The 20,680-nt window shown below is 37.0% G+C and overlaps 1 protein-coding gene across 1 annotated transcript in view; it reads left to right on the top strand.

The window, feature by feature from the left end:
* LOC149084823 (uncharacterized) overlaps positions 1–13,045 on the top strand; it is a 98,460-nt gene extending 85,415 nt beyond the window's left edge. Inside the window, exons 3-4 of the mRNA XM_089233854.1 lie at positions 2,149–2,334; positions 12,657–13,045. Of these exons, the coding sequence (XP_089089980.1) occupies positions 2,149–2,334; positions 12,657–12,919 (449 nt within the window). The 3' untranslated portion in view covers positions 12,920–13,045. The remainder of the gene's footprint in view (positions 1–2,148; positions 2,335–12,656) is intronic.
* Positions 13,046–20,680: the final 7,635 nt, after the last annotated feature.

Raw genomic sequence — 20,680 nt, 5'->3', positions numbered from 1 at the left:
TTTTCCTGCTGTGGCCATTGTATTTGTATTACTACAGTATGTACAATAATTTTCAATTAATAAAAAAAAATACTTATTAATAAAAATGTTAATGAAATCAAAATTACTTATATAACAGTCGTTTACTAATAAAGCAGATGCTAACGGAAAAAAAACCAAATAAATTGGTAAATCGACAAAAATAAAGATATTAAAAAAACGGGGGACATTTAAAAATGATAAAAAAAAATTAAGTCAATTAAGGGGGGTGTGCTCTGAAAAGTAAAATAGTTTCGATATAATCAACCAAAAAATATAGAAAAGAGGTGAGAGAATGCAATTTTTTTTACGTGTAATAAAAGTAAAGAGATTAAAAGAAAAAAATTACAAATACATCGATCAAATCGTACAGAAAATTCTCGACATGAGAATGAAATTAAAAATGGATTTTAATATCTGTGATTAAAATGAGTGTGTTTCGAGTTTTTTCTTGAAGGAGATAAGAATGTTGGAGTATTTGATAGAGTGTTGTAGAATTTGAGAACGAGATAAATGAAATCTTTTTAAAGTGTTGTTTTATGTATACTGTAGAGATAGTGAGTAAGTGAAATTATATCGATCAGAGGTACATTAGGAATTAAAGTTAATTAAAACTTATTTTTTAATCATTCATTAATTTTTAATAATTCATCTTCGAAATCATGAAGATTTTGAAGATGTAGCACTGTATTTCCAAATGATTGAAAAGTTCATTTAAAAGAATGTTATAACAAACTAACAATAAAATCATTTGTTATAATTTATACAAAAATTGCCACGTTTTTAAGACAAATAAATTCAGCTGGTCGAATGGTCGACGCGTTTCGGCTCTTCAATGGAGAGCCGTCATCAGGACCTCGTGGTCAGAACTCACACGAATGAAGAGTGATGTTTAAGTCTGGTCGTCCGAAGAGTTCGCCTTTGTATTTGCTGCGTCCGAGTGGTCTTTGGATGCGAATTGGGGAGCCATCTGTTGTAAAGTATTGAAAGTTTTTTCACGACTGAGGTTAATAAAGCCTGTCCAAGCTGACGAAATAGGTGGTGTGTTTCTTCCATCATTAACGAGGAAATTCTGGCATGTTCTGATGAAGTATCCCTCGAGAAAATTCAATTCCGAATTGTGTGTTGCTTTTTTAAAAACAAATGCTTTGTCAAAATCAAAATGATGTGAATGTTGCCAACCCAACAGTGTTGGGCAATAGCCGAATTATCCGTCCGTCCCTTCTCAACATGCTTTCGGTGTTCGAGAACTCGAATATTTAGATTTCTTCTAGTTTGGCCAATATATCCATTTTCACAATTCTTGCATGGGATGAAGTAGATACCAGATTCTTTGGAAATTTTTCTTTTTTTTACATGGATTTATCAAGTACAACAATTTGATTGAATTTATTTGTCTTAAAAACGTGGCAATTTTTGTATAAATTAAAACCAGGCAAAGTTACTCATTTTTTGTGATAACATTTGTTATAAGTCTGATATTTTTTTTCTGTAAGGAAATTAGAGGGGTGGTGTGTATTATATTACTTTAGTTTGTGTAAGAATACATAATTATATTGCTTCACGTAATAATGTACCCTCCGGTACTAATAAGTTCGCTCATGTTATTAAAGTGAATAAATTTTTGAAGACATCTTTCGTAATACTCGATTGTTGAACCCATTTTCGATTCTCGATCAATCAGACAGTTCTTTTTTTGCTTTTGAAAACGTGTCTCGCCAAATAGGATGTGTAGGTAATGTCTAAAGCAAATGCATTATCGTTATTTTATTTTGTTTTTGTCAGCCTTCCGAGATCGATCTTACGAGTTTACTATGAACAAAGAGAAGCAATGGACACATAATGGACTTTCCATTAAAGAAAACAATCGTCTTAAGATCTTTCGATCAAAAAACAAATAAAAAGCTATCCACACAAACTTCGCACACTATTACACACACTCGCATTTATGTAGTTCACATTGTGATGTGTCTAATCGAACTAATTTAAAGCGAAATATTTTAAAAAAAGCTAATTCAAAATCAAGATATCATATGATTTCATCGATTTTCGAAGTTTCATTGTGACTTAATATCAAAGTATTTTTTTCTCGTTATTGGATTATAATAAGATTTTTATCATTATCCACAGCTTCCGGAATTTTCGCTTTGGATTGCTATAAGTGTGTTTCAGTAGCTGGTAGTTACCCTCCTTGTGAAGATCCTTTCCACACCAACTATACCAGCGACATATTGGAAACGCCTTGTTGGGCTGGAAGGAAACAAAGGGATGGCGTATTTCCAGCTACTGCTTGCGTCAAATTATCTGGCCTATACGGTGAGATTCCTTTCTAATTAACCATTTGATTAACGTGCAAAATTGATATTTCGATAGCGAATCTTTAAAAATACAGTAGACTCTATAATCCAGCCCGTCCAGTAATCCGGCGTTTTTTCTTCAAGACACAGAAGAGGAAAACATGTTACTGCATGTATGTGCGCAGAATCTTCTACAGTGCACGCCGCTTAATGTGATCGCATCGGGACTCGGGGTTTCTGGCAACAATAACCAAATGATATATTGCATGCGACAGGCATTCGAAGGAAAATATCATGACCATACCTCCAGTTTGATCGAACGAGACGTATAAAAACCGGACTCTTTGGTTTTTCTTTTCACACAACCAAGTAAGTACGCAGGGGTGGGGGCACGGGAAGCTGACCAAAAATTAATATTCCAGTGAAAAAATTAAAATATCTAAAGCAAATGCCCTTTATATGTTATATTACCCAATTTCTGTGAATTTAAATGTTTTTTGAAGGCTGGTAACTCAAAATTGCTCGGGAAGAAAATTTTCATGTCCCCTCCCAAGCCTATTGTGGCCCCTCCAAAGGGAGATCGATCCTGCGTACGCTTCTGTTCACAACTGCTTACAAAATATGTTCAATCTTGTCGTTTTCTTTTTTCCATATTGTTCTAAAACAGCATATGTTTTTTTTTTAAGCTAAAATCCTGCGTTTAATATTCAGCCATTATGAGAAGTCTAAATGAAATAATCTAATATGTTTTACGAGAGAATTATGATAATTGTTTTTAATGTACGGTACGCATTCTATTAGTATAGAATATTTACTATTATTCCGTAGTATTTCGGTCGAGTAACTGTGAATCTCTGGTCTACTGAAACGTATTGACCAAGAACTGAAGGAAAAGACTTTCGTGTGGTTTTACATTACATTTGTCAGCCTTGTGCTAACCTAACCGCACGTTAGAAAAAGAGAAAAATATATAAAAGCAAAAAGGATAACAGATAAGATAGATTAGAGTTTTTTTAGAGCTCCGTTTTCTCCCTCACTCTACGGGTTCTCTTTCGCTCTTACACGTATATAGTAGAAATATACATTATGTGTGTGGAAAAAACATCATTAACAGGAGTACAGAAGAGGAAAAGAGGGAGAGAAAGAGCAGCACACTTCTTTAGATAGATTTACTATGAAGCTTCGAGATGGCGAAGAGAAAGGAAAGAAAACACAGAGAACTTGTTTAAATTTATTCCACTGGTTTTTTTTTTTCGTAGTAGTACGCCCGTGATCGTAAAGAGGTTAACCCTGTCGGTGAATACCGCCTTTGGTCTGATATGTGCGGATTAGCAAGAGTCTACTTTCTTTCTTTCAAACCGAGCACAGCTCGGGTCTATCGCCATCTATGGGTAATTTACTACCTAGTGAGTTGTGCCGGAAGTATAAGTGTATGTGCCTAACAGTCCGAGTGCTTATCTAGCGTTGTGTCTGATTTTTTCAGTGCTGCCATCTATACTTCAGAAGTGAAGTGAATGAACTATAAAGATTGTTAGCGAGAGTCTACTGTAGATTCTTAGCCCATGGTCATATTGAAATTCGTATCTATGAATCATTAACTCAAGAGCGACAGAGAACTTGATATTAATACACGGAATCGAAACTTGCGCCTTACAAAACAAAATCGAATTTTCTTATCATGGAGTCATACAAAAAAAAACACCCGTGTATCTACTCGTATACTATATAAGAAGAACAACAAATGGCAATAAATAGATGTGGCACCTAAATATCGGATAAGTGTCATGAATACCAGATATCGATCTAATATTGATTAAATAAACTGGCAAGTGTGTGTGTTTCCTGTCCTTACTTCTTTGTTATAAGCACTTACCTGTTTCGTGTCCTTTTCGTCTTTTTTCTGTTCTGCGTGTTTGACAGAAAATCGAGCATGTTACCATGAGGCTTTGTGAGGTGAAGAAACGCCAGTGAGTTTTGGTATATAAAATGCATATATGTGGCTATTTCTTTCTCCTTATAATTTATTTATTCATTTTTTGCTCTTTCATTATAATGGAAATAAAATGGAAGTGAATGGCTATCACACAAAAAAGCGATAATAATAGAAACAAATATTAGCATATATGAAATTCAACAGATGCCTGTAATGGACTGAAATAAAAGCCATGTTTCTGTACAATGTACTTTAATCGAACTCGGAGCTTTATTTTTGTTTTCTATTTTATGCTTAACATACGTGCATTATAAGTGACTAAAGAAAACAGAAGCTTTTTAACCTGCTAGATATTAACCATTATCTAATGTTTCGTAATATTTATCGGCAAGAGAGGGCTCTTTGTTGCTCCTGTGTGTATGTCTAACTGTGAGTTACACAAAATATATATATAAATAAACTTTATAGGTTATAGTGTCGTGGGTCTACTATAGATATGAAAAAATAATAAAAACATTATCCAATGAGGATGCAATACACAATCGTATAACCGATAAAAAGGAATTCCTGCAATAATTTAGATATGTATAACAGAAATTCTAATCTGAATTATGAGCAAAATGGAGAAACCAGATAAAACGAACATTGCTTAAGTAAAATTCAAAGGAATTCACAGATTTTATGAATGCTAGAGGACTTACATCTGCGTTCATTGGTAAAAGAAGAAAGTGGAGTAAAAAAAAACTGAATGCTGAATGTATCATCGTATGAGATTGGAAGCTGGCTAACGTGGTCCCTACTTTCAAGACGAAAATGAAGAGACCTTCTCAAAAGATATGGATCATCCCAGTTAGTTTAACAAATCGCAAGTGGATACTGAGATCTCAGTTCAACCTCGTCTAATTGGGATCTAAACTTCAGCTGCAGAAAGTTGCCGAGTTTGGAATCGTTTGTCACATTTTCATTACGGAGGAATATAGGAATGGTATTCGAATCGAAACTTTTCTTCCTTTCCCTTTGTGTAATTTAAGTTGGTGAAAATATATACGTAAGGTTTTATAACAGTTAAAAATTGAGTATGTATATATATATATATATATTTCTCTCTTCTGGGTTTATATATATAATCTATCTGCTGAGGAGAAAAAAACAAGACGGAGATGAGGGTGTGTTTAGGATAAATCCTGTCATAGAAAGGATTGCAATATGGTATAAGTCACGCCAGTGTTGTGCCTAGAAGAAACGATAACACTCTTTTGTCATTACAGCGGAAATTTGTCCAAATAATGCTCCCTTTCGAAAACACTGGAGATTATTTTCAAAAAAGAACTGGAAATATTTGATGAAGAATAAAAATGTGCTGTCATGTAACAACCATGGATATAGGAAAGAAGAGTCACGTGTAGCCAACCTTCTTTGTTTCTACGATCGTCTGACTACGGTTTTAGGGAAGCGTGATGTGGTACGTTGTCTACTTGGATTTTCAAATGGCATTCGGTCGAGTTAAACATGCTAATCTCTCGAAGCCTTCAAGTGACATTGGAATTGGAAGGATCTTGTTGAATCAGATAGATTCCTGAGATTGCGTGATAAGTAACAGCGGGTCATGGTGCACGGGAAATGTTCTTAATTAGACGGAGGGCGCAAGCGGAATCACTTGAGGAAGTGTCCCAGATCCATGGACGGAGATGGGGGGGGGGGGGAATTGGGGAGTCTCGTGACCCCACGCGTCAAAGATGGGGCTGACTGATCTAATGTATATGGGTACATAGAAACTGACATCATCATCAAGGCCCCCCCACCCCAGACGTTCAAGTTTATCTCCGCCTATGCCCCGATTCCACACGTTTTTTGAAGTACTATAAAATTCATAGATGATGCAAAACTAATAGCGATAGGGAGTTGCTCCACATAAACTTCAAAGCGATCGCAGCATGGACATATGAATGGAGTTACACATTTGGACTCTTACAACACAGGTTTTACTTATACAGTGAATGGTAAAGATGTTACGAATAGAGCTAGGCTTACCGATTTGATAATTCTCATCGATAATCGGCTTAGGTTTTTAAACATTGCTCTGCGGTGGTAAAAAGACAGTAGCGGATTAAAGTCGGTTGAGGTCCCGGGTGCAAAAGAAAATATTGGGCCCTCTTAAATTAGCAAAAAGTGTAAAGTTTGGGTTTTTCGCGGACCCTTCAGAAGTCGGGGCGCCCGCCGTTAAATCTGCCTCTGTAAAAAGAGCAAATGTTCGATTTCATACTTTAAAATGTCTCTGCACGTTTCTCCTCAACTCATCCTTTCGATTTTCCGCGGCAAATTTGATTTCGTACTTATTTTCTGCTTGATGCAAAAATTCGATGAGGGATGAATGCGTACTCCAGCGAGACAACGACACTATCTGTGCGCATTCGTCAATAAAATTACGATTCTAGAACGATTGCATAGTCGATATTGATCAGTATCAAGTCGAAACGATAACCCAATAATAAAACCATCTGGAAATAGTATCGGAGGAAATGAACTACGATTCTCTCTCTCTCTCTCTCTCTCTCGGTTGCTTTCAAAACTTATCTCGAATATTTGCAAAACGTTATCAAATAATGTCTGATAGACTTATATCAAAATATAATTGCGTATAATATATAGTCCACCTGCCCTATATCCAACGATTATTATTAGTGTATTATTATTATTGTTATTATTGTTTTAGACAAAACTTCAATCAATATTCGAGTTACATTATTCGTGTGAAAATTATTTCACAGATACATGCTTCTTTGTTCTGTAACTTTGTATTAATACCTCATTGAATTTATATCTTATTGCAAAAATATGTGATGTCTTATACCTACAAAAAAATGCACTACAATTATAATATTATTATATACAAATTTGTGTTTAAATTTAAAGTTGCCAAACAGTTTTATAAAAATAAAATAAGTAGTTTCGTAAATTTTTTTTCAAAATTTTACAATTATTGATCGAGCACTTGGAGTTTATAAATACTTATTATTAGCCAGGATTCAAAAATACTTGACTCTCCTGCAGGGCCATCTTAAGAGTATCATGAGCCCCCGGGACAATTGATTTTTCTGAGGCCCTACCAAACAACTTCTCGAAAATTTCAACCAGGTCTCATAGTATAATTAAGGGCCTAGAACTAATTACTAGAAACCGTGGATTTTGTGCCCCTACTGAACTAAATGTTTATGAAAAATGAATTAAAGCGATAAAAATACAAAACAGTAATAAATCAGTGGACTATAATTTTAGTGGTAGCGATTTATTAGTGATCAGATAGTAGTGATTTTTTATACATTTCCGTGATACGATTTCCGTTTCATATTTATTATATTAATAAATATGAATGATTTATATTCCGATTTAATCAACGCAGAAAACTATTGTACAGTATTTTGTGATTTAAACTAGATGGCAGCATTATCGTTTTCACTCGTGCTCTAAAGTCAAAGATCGATGTATACTATATATGAACTTAATTGAAAAATTCAATTTTTTTCCACTGAAAAACACCCAAAATTTACATCAAATTGGATTATCGTATTGATTTTGTTTTATTAATTTACATAAGTTTTTTTTATTAACTGAAACTGTAATTTCTATCCAATTCCATTTATAATTAATAATTGATTAAATTTAAAAGTTTCTGATTAATTGAATTTAATTTTCGTCGTGTTGCGATTCGCGTATTTTTCTACGATTGACATAGCAACAGCGCACGAGACGTAGTGAAAGTATAAATTCGTAGCTGTAGCAATATTATACGGAAAGAAAGAAATCGATTTTTCTCGTGGTGTAGAAAGGTTTAGGTTTAGGATCTATAGAAACTTCAATCAAAATACTCGGACTCGGAGGGGATTTTTGGCAGTGCCTGTTCTCTTGAACACTATCTGCCCTCATAACGGCTCGAAAATCAATCAAAATACAGACATGTATATCGTAGAGCTGTAGAAGCGGCAAGATTCGTCTGCAAATTTGAGCCAATTCTTACTACTATCTTCAACAGATGGCGCTAGCGACAATACAGTAACTAAATATTTGTTACTAGGGCTAGTATTTTTATGCTCTAAAAACTAAAAAATGTTCCATAAAAATGCATTTATGCTCTTAAAAAACTGTAAATAGGCTCAATAAAACGGAAAAGATGTCCTAAAAACTTTTTCATTCCTATCGCAAATAACAGTTTTAGCAAGATAACACGATAATAAGTGATGATGCAATCTTAACTATTTTGAACCATTTATTTATTTTTTGTATGAACAAAAATTCTTCGTTTTACTAACTAATCTCATCGATCAAAAGTTTCCCTCAAAAATTTCCCTTTTCTTTTTTGAGTAAGTTTTTCCCCCACTAATTCAGAATTAATGTGCTGCCATCTATAGGTAGAAATACCTAGCCAAGTACTGTATTTAGCTTTATAGAAAAACATTAAACAAAATCAAAAAAATTTAATAATTATTTTTATTTGATAAAAACTCTCAAAATTTCCCACAAACGCTAAAAAATCCCCCACCGCCACCGATTCAGATGATTAATATATTTACAGCCACACACCAGTGTAATTGAAGGGCAAGTATTTTTATGCTCTAAAAATTCCATGTCATTGCTGATTGGTTGAAAAACCTGAATTTCAGCATTTTTTTTACCAAATAGCAACGATGTTTAATTTTTAGTGCATAAAAATTCCAGCCCTTAAGAGATCTCTTCAGAGGCGGGAACCGAAAAAATTAGTCTGAAGTGGGATTGAAATAGCGAGGAAAAAATTTACTTTTGATCGAAAATTATGAAATATGCAGAATATGCCTTAAAAATTTGAAAATATGCTCTATCACGTAAAAACAGCGAAATATGCATTATTTTAATTACAGGACTAATTCATTCGCAATTTGTATAAAAATTGTTCTATTCTATTGTCTAGACTGTTATCTAAAAATAAACTGAATTAAAACTCTAGATAATTTTAACACACCCAAAAAAAAGTTTTTTGCGACCTCTGAATTTTTCCTATTAGAAAAAGTGTTCCCAATATCGCCCACTATATGTTGCTAATATCGCCTATGTCTAAAATGGGTTAAAATAAAGTTTAATTTATGTTATGATTATACTTTCTTTATTAAACGTGAAAATTAAGACACTACAAAATCGAAAGTAATACTAGACAGTTTTTTGTACTTTTAGACATATAATTAACGTATCCTTTTAACACTTTTCCTAAATACAACATCAAAAAATGAAAAAAAATTAGGAACATTCTACACAAACATAACGTTTTGTTTTCTTTACTTTCCTCTTATCGCATTTTTTGTGGGACCATTTGTTACATATCAAACATTTTAACCATGTTTCTCCATTACAATCGTTTAAGTCCTCCACAAATTGAGCATTGGGCATCATTATCTTCTTCGCCACAACTGCTGTCGTTGTCGTCAGTTGACACATATGGAGGTTCTTCATCTTCTAAGAGATCCTTCTTCCTTCCGTTTTCCCGATTTTTCGGAACTGGCTCCTTTACAGCTTTGCCTGATGTTTTTTGAACGTGTCTTGACAGAAGTTGACGAACTTTCAAGTGATAGTGCTTTCCCCCTTTTTTTTCTTTTCCAGAGACAAGTCAGGGTATCTGTTGAAAAAAAACAGGGAGGCATTTCATACCTGAACTTTTTTCTTCAGAAAATGGGTGGCGTAAATTATTTCTAATGACAAGTTGAAATTCCATCCTTTTTACATCTTTTGTCTTAAGTCCATAACAAATGTTTTATCCATTTGTAAATAATACTCAACAAATTGATCTTCTACATAAAGAGATAAAAAACGCCTTCGTCTTAGTGGTACATCAAGTAATTTTTGAAGGTCGTCTTCAGGTTTTTTTACGCAGTCTTTTAATGTAGATCCCAGGTACTTGAAAAGCTTCCGATGCTTTCAATAGTCCCATCTCTTTATTTTTTTACCGCTATTACATCTCTTTTATTTTAATTACATAAAAAAAAGATAATCCACATCTTTCTATGTGACATCTGAGAAAAAAACGTGCTTCCAAAGTGTTCGTAATATCGCCTAGGGAGATAACGGGAACACTCAAGTTGGCGGGAACAGCCTAACTCTCAAACACGGCGGCCTCCACCCTCGGAATCGAATCGCAAACCAAAAAAACAGACTACACCAAAATATAGCCTGCTAAGGTCGCTATCACTGCCTCAAAGGACATAACGCTATCATTTGAACTTTATTTATTATATTAAAAGTAATGAAACGTGTTTATTAACTCATCGCACACGAAAATAAGAAAATATTCCCAGAGAAAACAAAAAACAACACAGCTGCGTCTAGTTTCCACAAACAACAACTGAAGGTGAAAGCTTCGTAGTTCCGGTAGTGGTCACCAGCCAGAATTAATCAAGAAGAAACCGTGGTAGGCGATATATGCAACGTAGGCGATAATTGGGCCCCCCTACCCTACATATATTTCAAAAACGAAGTCCCTAACGTTGAAATGACATAACTTAGGGCTAGTGATAAATAGAAAGCTGAAACCAGTGATACTTGTCACGAACGAGGATACGTGGTATGGCATGCCTTTCTCCCCCCCCCCCCCAGCCTCAAAGGGGAAGCCTACTGATCTAATGCACATGCGTATATATGAACTGACATCATTATCATTATGCCCCCCCCCCCAAAGCAATCATCATCGTGCTCCCCTCAGACTTTCGAGTCTATTCCGCCTACGAAGACAGTGGTTCTCAAATTTTCGTCACCTGTGGCTCCCCCAAATAGTTTTTTTGGCAGATATTTTCCCATATAGAAGAGCCACTTCAAAGCATAAGCAGGTACACAAATCGATATCTCCAGCTCGCCGCAACACCCCCATAGAAACTGTCATGCACACGTTCAGAATCAACTTTGTTCTAATAGTTAGGCCTGAAATTGAAAGTACGCAGTTTTCTGAAAATCAGTCACAGCTTTGGCTAATAGATCGCACCACGATCACGAGACCCTTTTTAATCCAGCCCAGAAATACATATCTACGGAGTGTTCCATTTCCGAAACGTGATAGGAAGTTTATAGGAGCACTGTATTTTTTCTTTGTACTGAAACATTGCTGATTAGACGATGAGAAAGCAAAGTTTCAATAAGTATTTAATGTTGAAAAAGTCCTAATTCTCGAAAAGAATTCTAATACTCCAGTGATTCCAATCATTGCTCTGAATTACGTACTGTATTCCCCTAAATGACTAGCTCTGCCAAAGCCTCCATATTCCCATGGATCTCAATCCACACGACTCTTTTTTTCTGTAGGGCTATTTTAGAGACACTGTTTACAGTGAGAATCCTCACACAAATTCTGTATTAGCTTGAAAAGTTCAACTATAAGGCATGGTGCGCCCATTGCAGTAGAGAGATTGCAGAAGGTGACATTAACTCTACTCTTTGCTCGTGCATCATGTCACTGCTATACAGCGTATCAATTTCGAATTCATTGTGATATGATTTGATGTGTGCTCACGATGGAAAATTTCATGCACTATCCAAAATGCATAGCGCTAAGACTGAAGCGCCATCTATTAAACAAATTTAGAACTAATTTTCTAACCCGGTGTATTTCAAATCCCCGGCCATCCCATCAAAAGTAACACTTGTTTGATCTTTTTATATACTGTATCACTATTTCTAAGATTTCTAAGATACGTCATTTATATAAGTTAGGGAGTCTCTTTTGCAACACCCTGTGTATAAACAGTATGAGAGTTCGTGAAGTTTTTCAAGTTAATCATTTGAATTTCTTCTTTCTCTGGAAATCGAAATAATTAACAAAGGGGCAAACAAAGCGTTTCCTAGAAGACTTTTTGGAACGCCGGATTATTTCTTCGAAATAAAAGACGTTTAGTAACATAACATAATCGACTGAAGATGGGTACTCACCAACATGGTTAAACTTAAACTATAGTCACAATTTGTGTATAACAGATCGACGCGGATTGATTAAATTCCGGTTTTTAACCAATTCGTGCCGATTTCCTATTCAAAAATTGTGACTATAGTTTGAACCATGTTGGTGAATACCACCTTAACTGATTTGTCGAAAGGTATAGTTGAACTGAGATATAATTTTTTAGCTTTATTGTTCGATTTTATAAAATTGACTCCCCATTGGAATCATAGAATTAAATACATAAATTATAATTAATAATACGCATAAATTTCGGGCTCATTTACCAATTCAATGCAAAATAAATGTGGATTGGGATTTTTTACTGGGAGTTACCGCAACACCGATACTTGCTGAACATCTGGCAGTGACTATTTTACACATATGTCATTATCATCATGAGCTAAAGAAAAGCGTTTTAGCTTATATATCGAAGTAAATTTGATTTAAAATGTCCTTTCAGATGACACCGGAGAGACACTTGTCGTCCGCGGCTGTGCACTAGACAGTGGTACGCTAACTATCGACACAGAGCTTGTCCGGATGAGTCATTGTGGATGGTTCTACTATGATGACCGTTACGTCAAAGGATGCGTTCGAAATTGTTTCGTCGACGGATGCAACGCCGCCGATCAAAATACAACATTCTCGAAACTTTCGTGCCTGATATTTACATTGGCTTATTGCATTATATTACTAACATTCACCGACAAATACTATTTCTGACAAAAATGCATACACACAGATATAAAAATAAAAGTAGACCCAGATAATACTCATGCGTATTATACATTATTTTTGGCATGTCTGCATCCGTTAGGTACTCATATTTCATAGATATTCATTAAAGTTCATGAAACCATTTACACGTTGTCGATTCTTTTTTATCATTATTGTTACTTCGATTATAAACTATGGAGCAGCGTTTCTCAACCTATGGTCGGCAACGATGGCACAGGTGGTCCGCAGGCAAACTTGATAAAATACTTAATTCTGATGGAATGAAGTAATTTTTTGAATTGTTGTGATTTATATATTAGTCGTATCTTATATGGGTTCCTAATTAAAATTACACCTATATAGTTATGAAAAACGTTCTCTAATCTAGAAAAATTCTTCTAGAAACTGTGATCTTAAATGCTGATTGTAGCTAGCTAAAAAATTGCAGTTTTGAAAAATTTATTAATTATTGCTAAAATTACTAAAGCGCAGTATAATGAAAGGCTGCTGCAAATGGCTGTAAACACAAATTTATTTTCACCAAAGTTCATCATGACGAGGTGAGCATATTTCATCGAATGAAATACTAAATATTGGAATCTTAAATATAAAAATAAAAAACGGGGCATCGTGAATTGTCACCGAAAACATTTCCATAACTCGGCGAAATCACGAGTTTTTGCCAAAATTGCTGGAAAATTGCCGATGAGTAGGAAATGAAGGGGGTTACTGGAATCGCAAGTGAACTGAAATGTAATTCAGGGAAAAAATATTGAGCAATACAATTACGTGTGATGAGTATTTATAAATTATAGCCATAATTATATTATCATAGCATAAGTTATGAAAATTATCTCCATTCACGATTTTATTGAAGATTATAAATTCAAATAAGCTTCGTTGAAAAAACGGGGCAATTGTATAGAGGAAGTCGAAACGGCCAAAAGTATCCGAAACTACGTTATTTTCTTGTAAAATACGAATGTATATGATCACTCATGCTTTAAATTGTTTTAGGCCGGGATTACGCTATAAATGTTTTATAAAAGTTATTTTATAAAACTTTCAAAATGCAACCAATAAGCGTATCGGTTACATTCGAGCGAATGTAACCAACAAGCTTATTAGTTGTTTTTTTCAAGTTCTGTGAAAGATATTTTATCAAACATTTATAGTGTAATACCGGCCATAGAAATAATACTGGTCCTTGAGTACAAAAAGGTTGAGAAACGCTAATGTAGACTAATTATTTGTTTCAGTGTCGGGGGAGTTTACTTTTGGCATGCGTGCTAAACAGAATCGCTATTATCAAAATAAAAGGAGGAAGCATTGTGTTTTACATTCGACTCCATTTATACATTCAATATGTTATTAGTAGAAAAGTTTTCTTTTCCTGTCGGCAGCTTATCACGTGCTCATTCCAGAGAGGTCGGAGAGGTGGACGTTATATTATCTTTATGACACTAAACAAAGCTTTCGTGACCAATGTCTGTCGTGTGAAAATACTTGTTAGGAATGACTGATTTTAATCGCAAAACTTGTAGTGGGGGTATTTTTTCTTGTTGACACTGACGTGACGTTGAAAACTTGCCTCCATTCATCAAACTTTTCGGTGATGGATTATGACAGATAAGTTTTTTTTATATTTTGTATGTTTGGCCTCGTAAAGATGTTAAAAGTGCGACTTTTTCTTTACCCTCGAGATATACGGACATGACCTTTATACCGCTCGCTTAGAAACTCTCAAATAAACGTATGCGTGACGTTTATTATTACGGTTAAAAAAGAAATATGACCATAATTAACGCGGACTTTGTTGTTTCCGTAAGGAAATTGAATATCAAATTTCTTGTTTGCTTCATTCCTCCATCTATGGGTAAATGTCAAAAAAAAAAAAAAATACAAAATTTGAAATAAGGTGCATTCACAGGTAATATGAGCATGATTAAATTCCGCGCCTTTTCCTGGAGCCAGTTTGAAAACTCCGTTAATGGTAAAAAAAACTTGGAATGTGTTATTTTAAGAAAAGAAAAATAATTTAAGGGTTTTTGCCTCAACGGATTATAAAAATAAACTTTTTTCCAAAGGTAGTTTATACATGTTGATCATATTAAAAAGAGTGATATTTTTGGCCGATTCAGCTTTGCGTTTTCTTAGCTTTGCTTAATTTTAACAAACGAACTGTTTGTGGAACAAAAACGTGTTGGAAAACATGTTAATCCGAAATTGTGGCACGAATTCAAAAAGAGAGAAAAATAAGAAACTTTCTTACATAGTCTTTCTACACAAAGGTTTTTAATAGCTGGCTGATGCAAAGATATATTTAGGAAAGAAAATTCAACATTTTCCTGCGGGGAATCGAACCCACTCCCTTTCACTTTCCGGGTGAACACCTTAGTCCACTAGACCAGTGGTCCTTAACCTGGGGCCATATGGCCCCCTTGCGGTCCTGGGATATTCTAGGGGGGCCACGGGAGAAAATCAGAAAAGAGGTGATCCACCACGTGGGGGTGAAGGGAGTCATAGAGAGCTGGGAAAGAAGGTTTACGGAAAATTCACCGACAACAATTCACCGCCGGAAAATTCACCGACAACAATTCACCGCCATGCAATTCACCGCTAGGAAAATTCACCGACCAACAATTCACCGCCATGCAATTCACCGCGAGGAAAATTTACCGACCAACAATTCACCGCCATGCAATTCACCGCTAGGAAAATTCACCGCTAGGAAAATTCACCGCTAGGAAAATTCACCGCTAGGAAAATTCACCGACCAACAATTCACCGCCATGCAATTCACCACTAGGAAAATTCACCGACCAACAATTCACCGCCATGCAGTTCACCGCTAGGAAAATTCACCGACCAACAATTCACCGCCATGCAATTCACCGACGACAGTTCGATGCGAGTCAGTTAGCGAGGGAATGAGCGATTGGGTTACTGAGTGAGTGAGTGACCCAGTGAGGGACTGATTGACCGAGTGAGTAAGTGATTCAGTGAGCGAGTGGGTTACTGATTCAATGAGCGAGTAAGTCAGTCCGTGAGTGAGTGAGCGAGCTGCTAAGTGAGTGAGCGATCTAGTGAGTGAGTGATCTATTGAGTGAGTAAGTGCCATGTCCTAAAAATATGGCGGAAAGTTTAAATAATGACTTTATGAGAAGAAATTCAGATGATACGGATTCGGGTTGCTGTATTTTTGAAATATATGACATCCATATTTATTGTGGGCATCTTTTTCTCAGCCACCTCGCTGGGCGTTTTGCCTGTTGTGGCCTTGTATTTGTATAAATTACAATTTGCTGTTGCCCAATACCAGATAGTATATTCAACAAAATTCCATTAACTCGGTTTTACTCAGAAACTTCTAATGGAATGTTAAAAGGGATAATAACAGAATTAAAAGATAATAAAGTAAGTGGATACGCGATAAATCAACCCCCTAAAAATGTTTAAAATCATCTCCTGTTATCACTTTGATATTATAAAAAACATCGCTGATCATCAGTAACCAATGGATTTTTTTATGCTGAACTAGCTGTTACCCGCGATTTCACGTGATGAACTTTCAGGAACCCGCCTTAGTGCGTATCTAGTATATGTACTCTATATTTACTATATGCGTATATATATACTTCCTATGCAACGGAAATTAGTGACGATTTTTTTATTACGGGAGTCGGTGACGTTTTTTGAGTGATGGAAATCTGTTACGTTTTTGTGTTACGGAAGTCGGTTACGATTTTGGGGTCAAGTTTTCATTTAACTCTTGCATATATCGGGACCCATTTGACACATCGGGACCAAGTAATGTGCATATACCCCGAGTTTCCCACATCCTACAGCAGGTCCCCTAAGCTGAAATGGATGGCGGCCCCCAAACCAGCTTTTTCACGGGCCCCTCTGTACTTAATTTATAGTGTGAAAATATCAAAAAGCGATAAGAAACGTTCCGACCCCTGTCAGCCCTGCCCTCGTGGGGGTCATGCCGAGAGGTATGTATACGTAAAATATACATATATCACCAGTGCTCCCAACATACAGGGTCGGGGTACCCGGGTTATTGCACATATACCTTCATGGGGAAATTAAAAGGTTTCATTTCCAGGGGTCCTAGCGATAGTGGAAGCCCAAGGTATATCCAGTCTGGGACCCCATAAAATTTCGGAATTCGGTCAAGGGTAAATTCTTTAATCTCTGCGCAGAGTCCCGGTATTTCTTTCTCCTAATCAATGTGATGGTTTTGTCCACTTACAATTTGCACCATCCGAACTTCATTCAAACTCTGTTCTCTTTTTATGGCACCGATGAACTTCCATATATCTGGGTGGTGAGCAGATAATTGCTGTTGGAACGCTCGATGCCATCCTTCTATAGAATTGTTGGTAAATCGTTACGCGTTCCTTGAAAGCAGTTCCAAATGTCGATGCCAAAGCGCGGCTGACGACGACCACCACGACGAAGAGGACGCCCGATCCAAGTGTCTTCAAATCAACACTTCATCATAAATACGTTTTCGGAACAATCGGATTTTTTAATCATTTGTGACACTACTGGGTTAAAAACTAACTAACTAACCAATTCACTCACTCCCTCTCTCACTAACCAATTTACTCGCTCGCTCAATCACTGACTCGATCAATCACTTACTCACTCAATCACTGACTGGATCAATCACTTACTCACTCGGTCACTCAATCACTTACTTACTCGGTCACTCAGTCACTCACTGGGTCACTCAATCACTTACTTACTCGGTCACTCAGTCACTCACTGGGTCACTCAATCACTTACATACTCGGTCACTCAGTCACTCATTGGGTCACTCACTCACTCACTCGGTCACTCAGTCACTACTGGGTCACTCACTCACCCGCTCAATCACTTACTCAATCGGTCACTCAATCACTTACTCGGTCACTCAGTCACTCACTCGGTCACTCGGTCACTCACTGGGTCACTCACTCACTCAGTAACTGAATCACTTACTTACTCGGTCACTCAGTCCCTCACTCACTCACTCGGTCACTCAATCACTTACTTACTCGGTCATTCACTGGGTCACTCACTCACTCGGTCACTCAATCACTGACTCACTCGGTCACTCAGTCACTCACTGGGTCACTGACTCACTCGGTCACTCAATCACTGACTCACTCGGTCACTCAATCACTGACTCACTCGGTCACTCAGTCACTCACTGGGTCACTCACTCACTCGGTCACTCAGTCACTCACTCGGTCCCTCACTCACTCGGTCACTCAATCACTGACTCGGTCATTCAATCACTGACTCACTCGGTCACTCAATCGCTCACTCCCTCGCATTGAACTGTTGTCGGTGAATTGCTAGTCGGTGAATTTTCCTAGCGGTGAATTTTCCTAGTGGTGAATTGCATGGCGGTGAATTGTCGGTCGGTGAATTTTCCTAGCGGTGAATTTACCTAGCGGTGAATTGCATGGCGGCGAATTGTTGGTCGGTGAATTTTCCTAGCGGTGAATTGCATGGCGGTGAATTGTTGGTCGGTGAATTTTCCTAGCGGTGAATTGTTGGTCGGTGAATTTTCCGGCGGTGAATTGTTGTCGGTGAATTGCTGGCGGTGAATTTTCCGGACACGGGGAAAGAAAACCTTTAATAGTGAAACAGGGTTGAAAAATATTACTACTTTTAGAATCCATCAGATCCGTCCATAGAACCAGGGGCATCTTAACCCTTGGGTCTGTGTGGGCATGACCCGGGTCTTCATGTCTATGATGGAGGGAGGGGAACTGTGCCCTATATGGGATCTGCCGGGGGGGGGAGGGTACTATGATTATTATTTTTTCATGTGTAAGCTGTTACTTCCAGATAAGTATGGAGGGCCGCCAGAGCAAAGGTTGATGTGTTAGGAGGGTAGATTTATCGTGCAGGTTCGTTGGATCGTCCCGTATTTTATCAGACCATATTTACCATATAATTTGACCCCTGGGAGAGATGATAATCCACCATTTTAATCCGTGCCTAGCCAGGATTCCAGAGATTGAACTGATCTATTAAAATTTCATTCATAATAAAAAAATAGAAAGTATCTCACTCTTGGATGAGGGTAGAGGGGGCCCTGGAAAGGACGGGAGGGCCACGAGAAAAAATGAAATCCATAAGGGGACCATGAGCTGAAAAAGGTTAAGAAACACTGCATTAGACTACAGAGGGCACGTCCATGTACGGTCCCGTTCAGTGCATACGAGTTCCAAGGAAAGATTGAATGTCCGTTGCCTCTAGTGGACTAAGGCGTTCACCCGGAAAGTGAAAGGGAGTGGGTTCGATTCCCCGCAAGAAAAAGTTGAATTTTCTCTCTTTCCTAAATATATCTTCACATCAGCCAGCTGTTAGAAACCTTTGTATGGATAGCGGAGAGTGACATCATCCTCGGATAGTCTTTTCTACATATATGAAAAAAAACGTGCTCGTGCAGCCAACATGGCCATGATAGCAGTGTCAAAATCATCAACCTCATCCAAACAAACCCAAAACGTATATTTATAGGTCGACTTTTATAACAATCTAAATCACAATGAGCGCAACCGATAAAGCATAAGAAATTGCACTTACGGGAAATGGGATGGTCAAATAAATTAGAACCTGAAAAGAAATGTTTGCCTAAACAAAAATGTGTGAAAATAAAAACGCGTGAGTTTTTTTTACGGTACTTCGATATAATATAGTGAACCGATGACAAATTATACATGCCCCACCAAAAATAAAGTGTCACGCATTTCAACGAATATAGTCGCAAGGAATATGCGCACTATCCATTGGATTCCATCTGAAATAAGATAAAATGTAGAAAATTGGTCGTATGTATTGCCAGTCATAGCATCAGGTGCCTTATATTTATTTATTCCGTTGGTATACATGCCTATGAAAGGTCAGAGGGCTCTAACTTCACTAGGTACACGATGCAAACAATCAATGGAATATGAAGAAAAAAAGCAAAAGCAAATCCTGTTGAAATTTATCGGGAGAAAAAGAACCCCATGCATGCAAATGTAACCTGGGGAAGAAGAACCGTATGAAAATCTGCGTCACAATGAATAAAAGGTGCGGACGCCAGCCCTGTGAAGTTATTCCAGCGTGCAACCGCGTTCTTACGGTTCCCGTCTTACGGGATAATGGCAAATGTTTTCGGATTGGGCAACCGCCTGTGGGAAAAACGCTCACTGTACATTTATATTGTATCTGTGGTACGTCCGTTCGCAGCTCCGTAAAGGAATGTTTCTTTTTCAGTATTACTAGAGTGCGCCATTATCCCGTACGTTACAACTGTTTGAACGGTTGCACGCTGGAATAACTTCACAGGGCTGGTGTCCACGCCTTTTATCCACTGTGACGCAGATTTTCATACGCTTTCTTCTTCTTCCCCAGGTTACATTTGCATGCATGGTGTTCTTTTTCTCCCGATAAGTTCCATCAGGAATGCCGTTTTAACGTTTGCGGAGCGGCCGTTTTGAAATGCGCTAGCGCGTTTGAGTTTCATGTTAGACCATGCATTCTATGATGACAATTGTTTGTATTGGTGTGTACTCTCACCTCTTAAAGTTTTTCCCGTCTTTTCTGAATCACCCTGTATATCGATCAAAATACATCCCTATATCGATCCCTATGATTCGGGATCATCGCCGCGTTGGCGTATTTTTCGTGATAATTATTTGGGTATTTATAGTTAGCCATAGCTAACCATAATTACTATGATTACTAGGGGCCGGCGAAAGCCCGAACGTCGAA

The sequence above is a fragment of the Pholcus phalangioides genome, unplaced genomic scaffold (genome assembly GCF_987345545.1).
Source record: "Pholcus phalangioides strain wild (caught in Gottingen) unplaced genomic scaffold, Ppha-v1.0 ptg000007l_1, whole genome shotgun sequence".
NCBI classification, from domain to species: domain Eukaryota; kingdom Metazoa; phylum Arthropoda; class Arachnida; order Araneae; family Pholcidae; genus Pholcus; species Pholcus phalangioides.
This window is presented reverse-complemented; position numbering and strand designations above follow the sequence as displayed.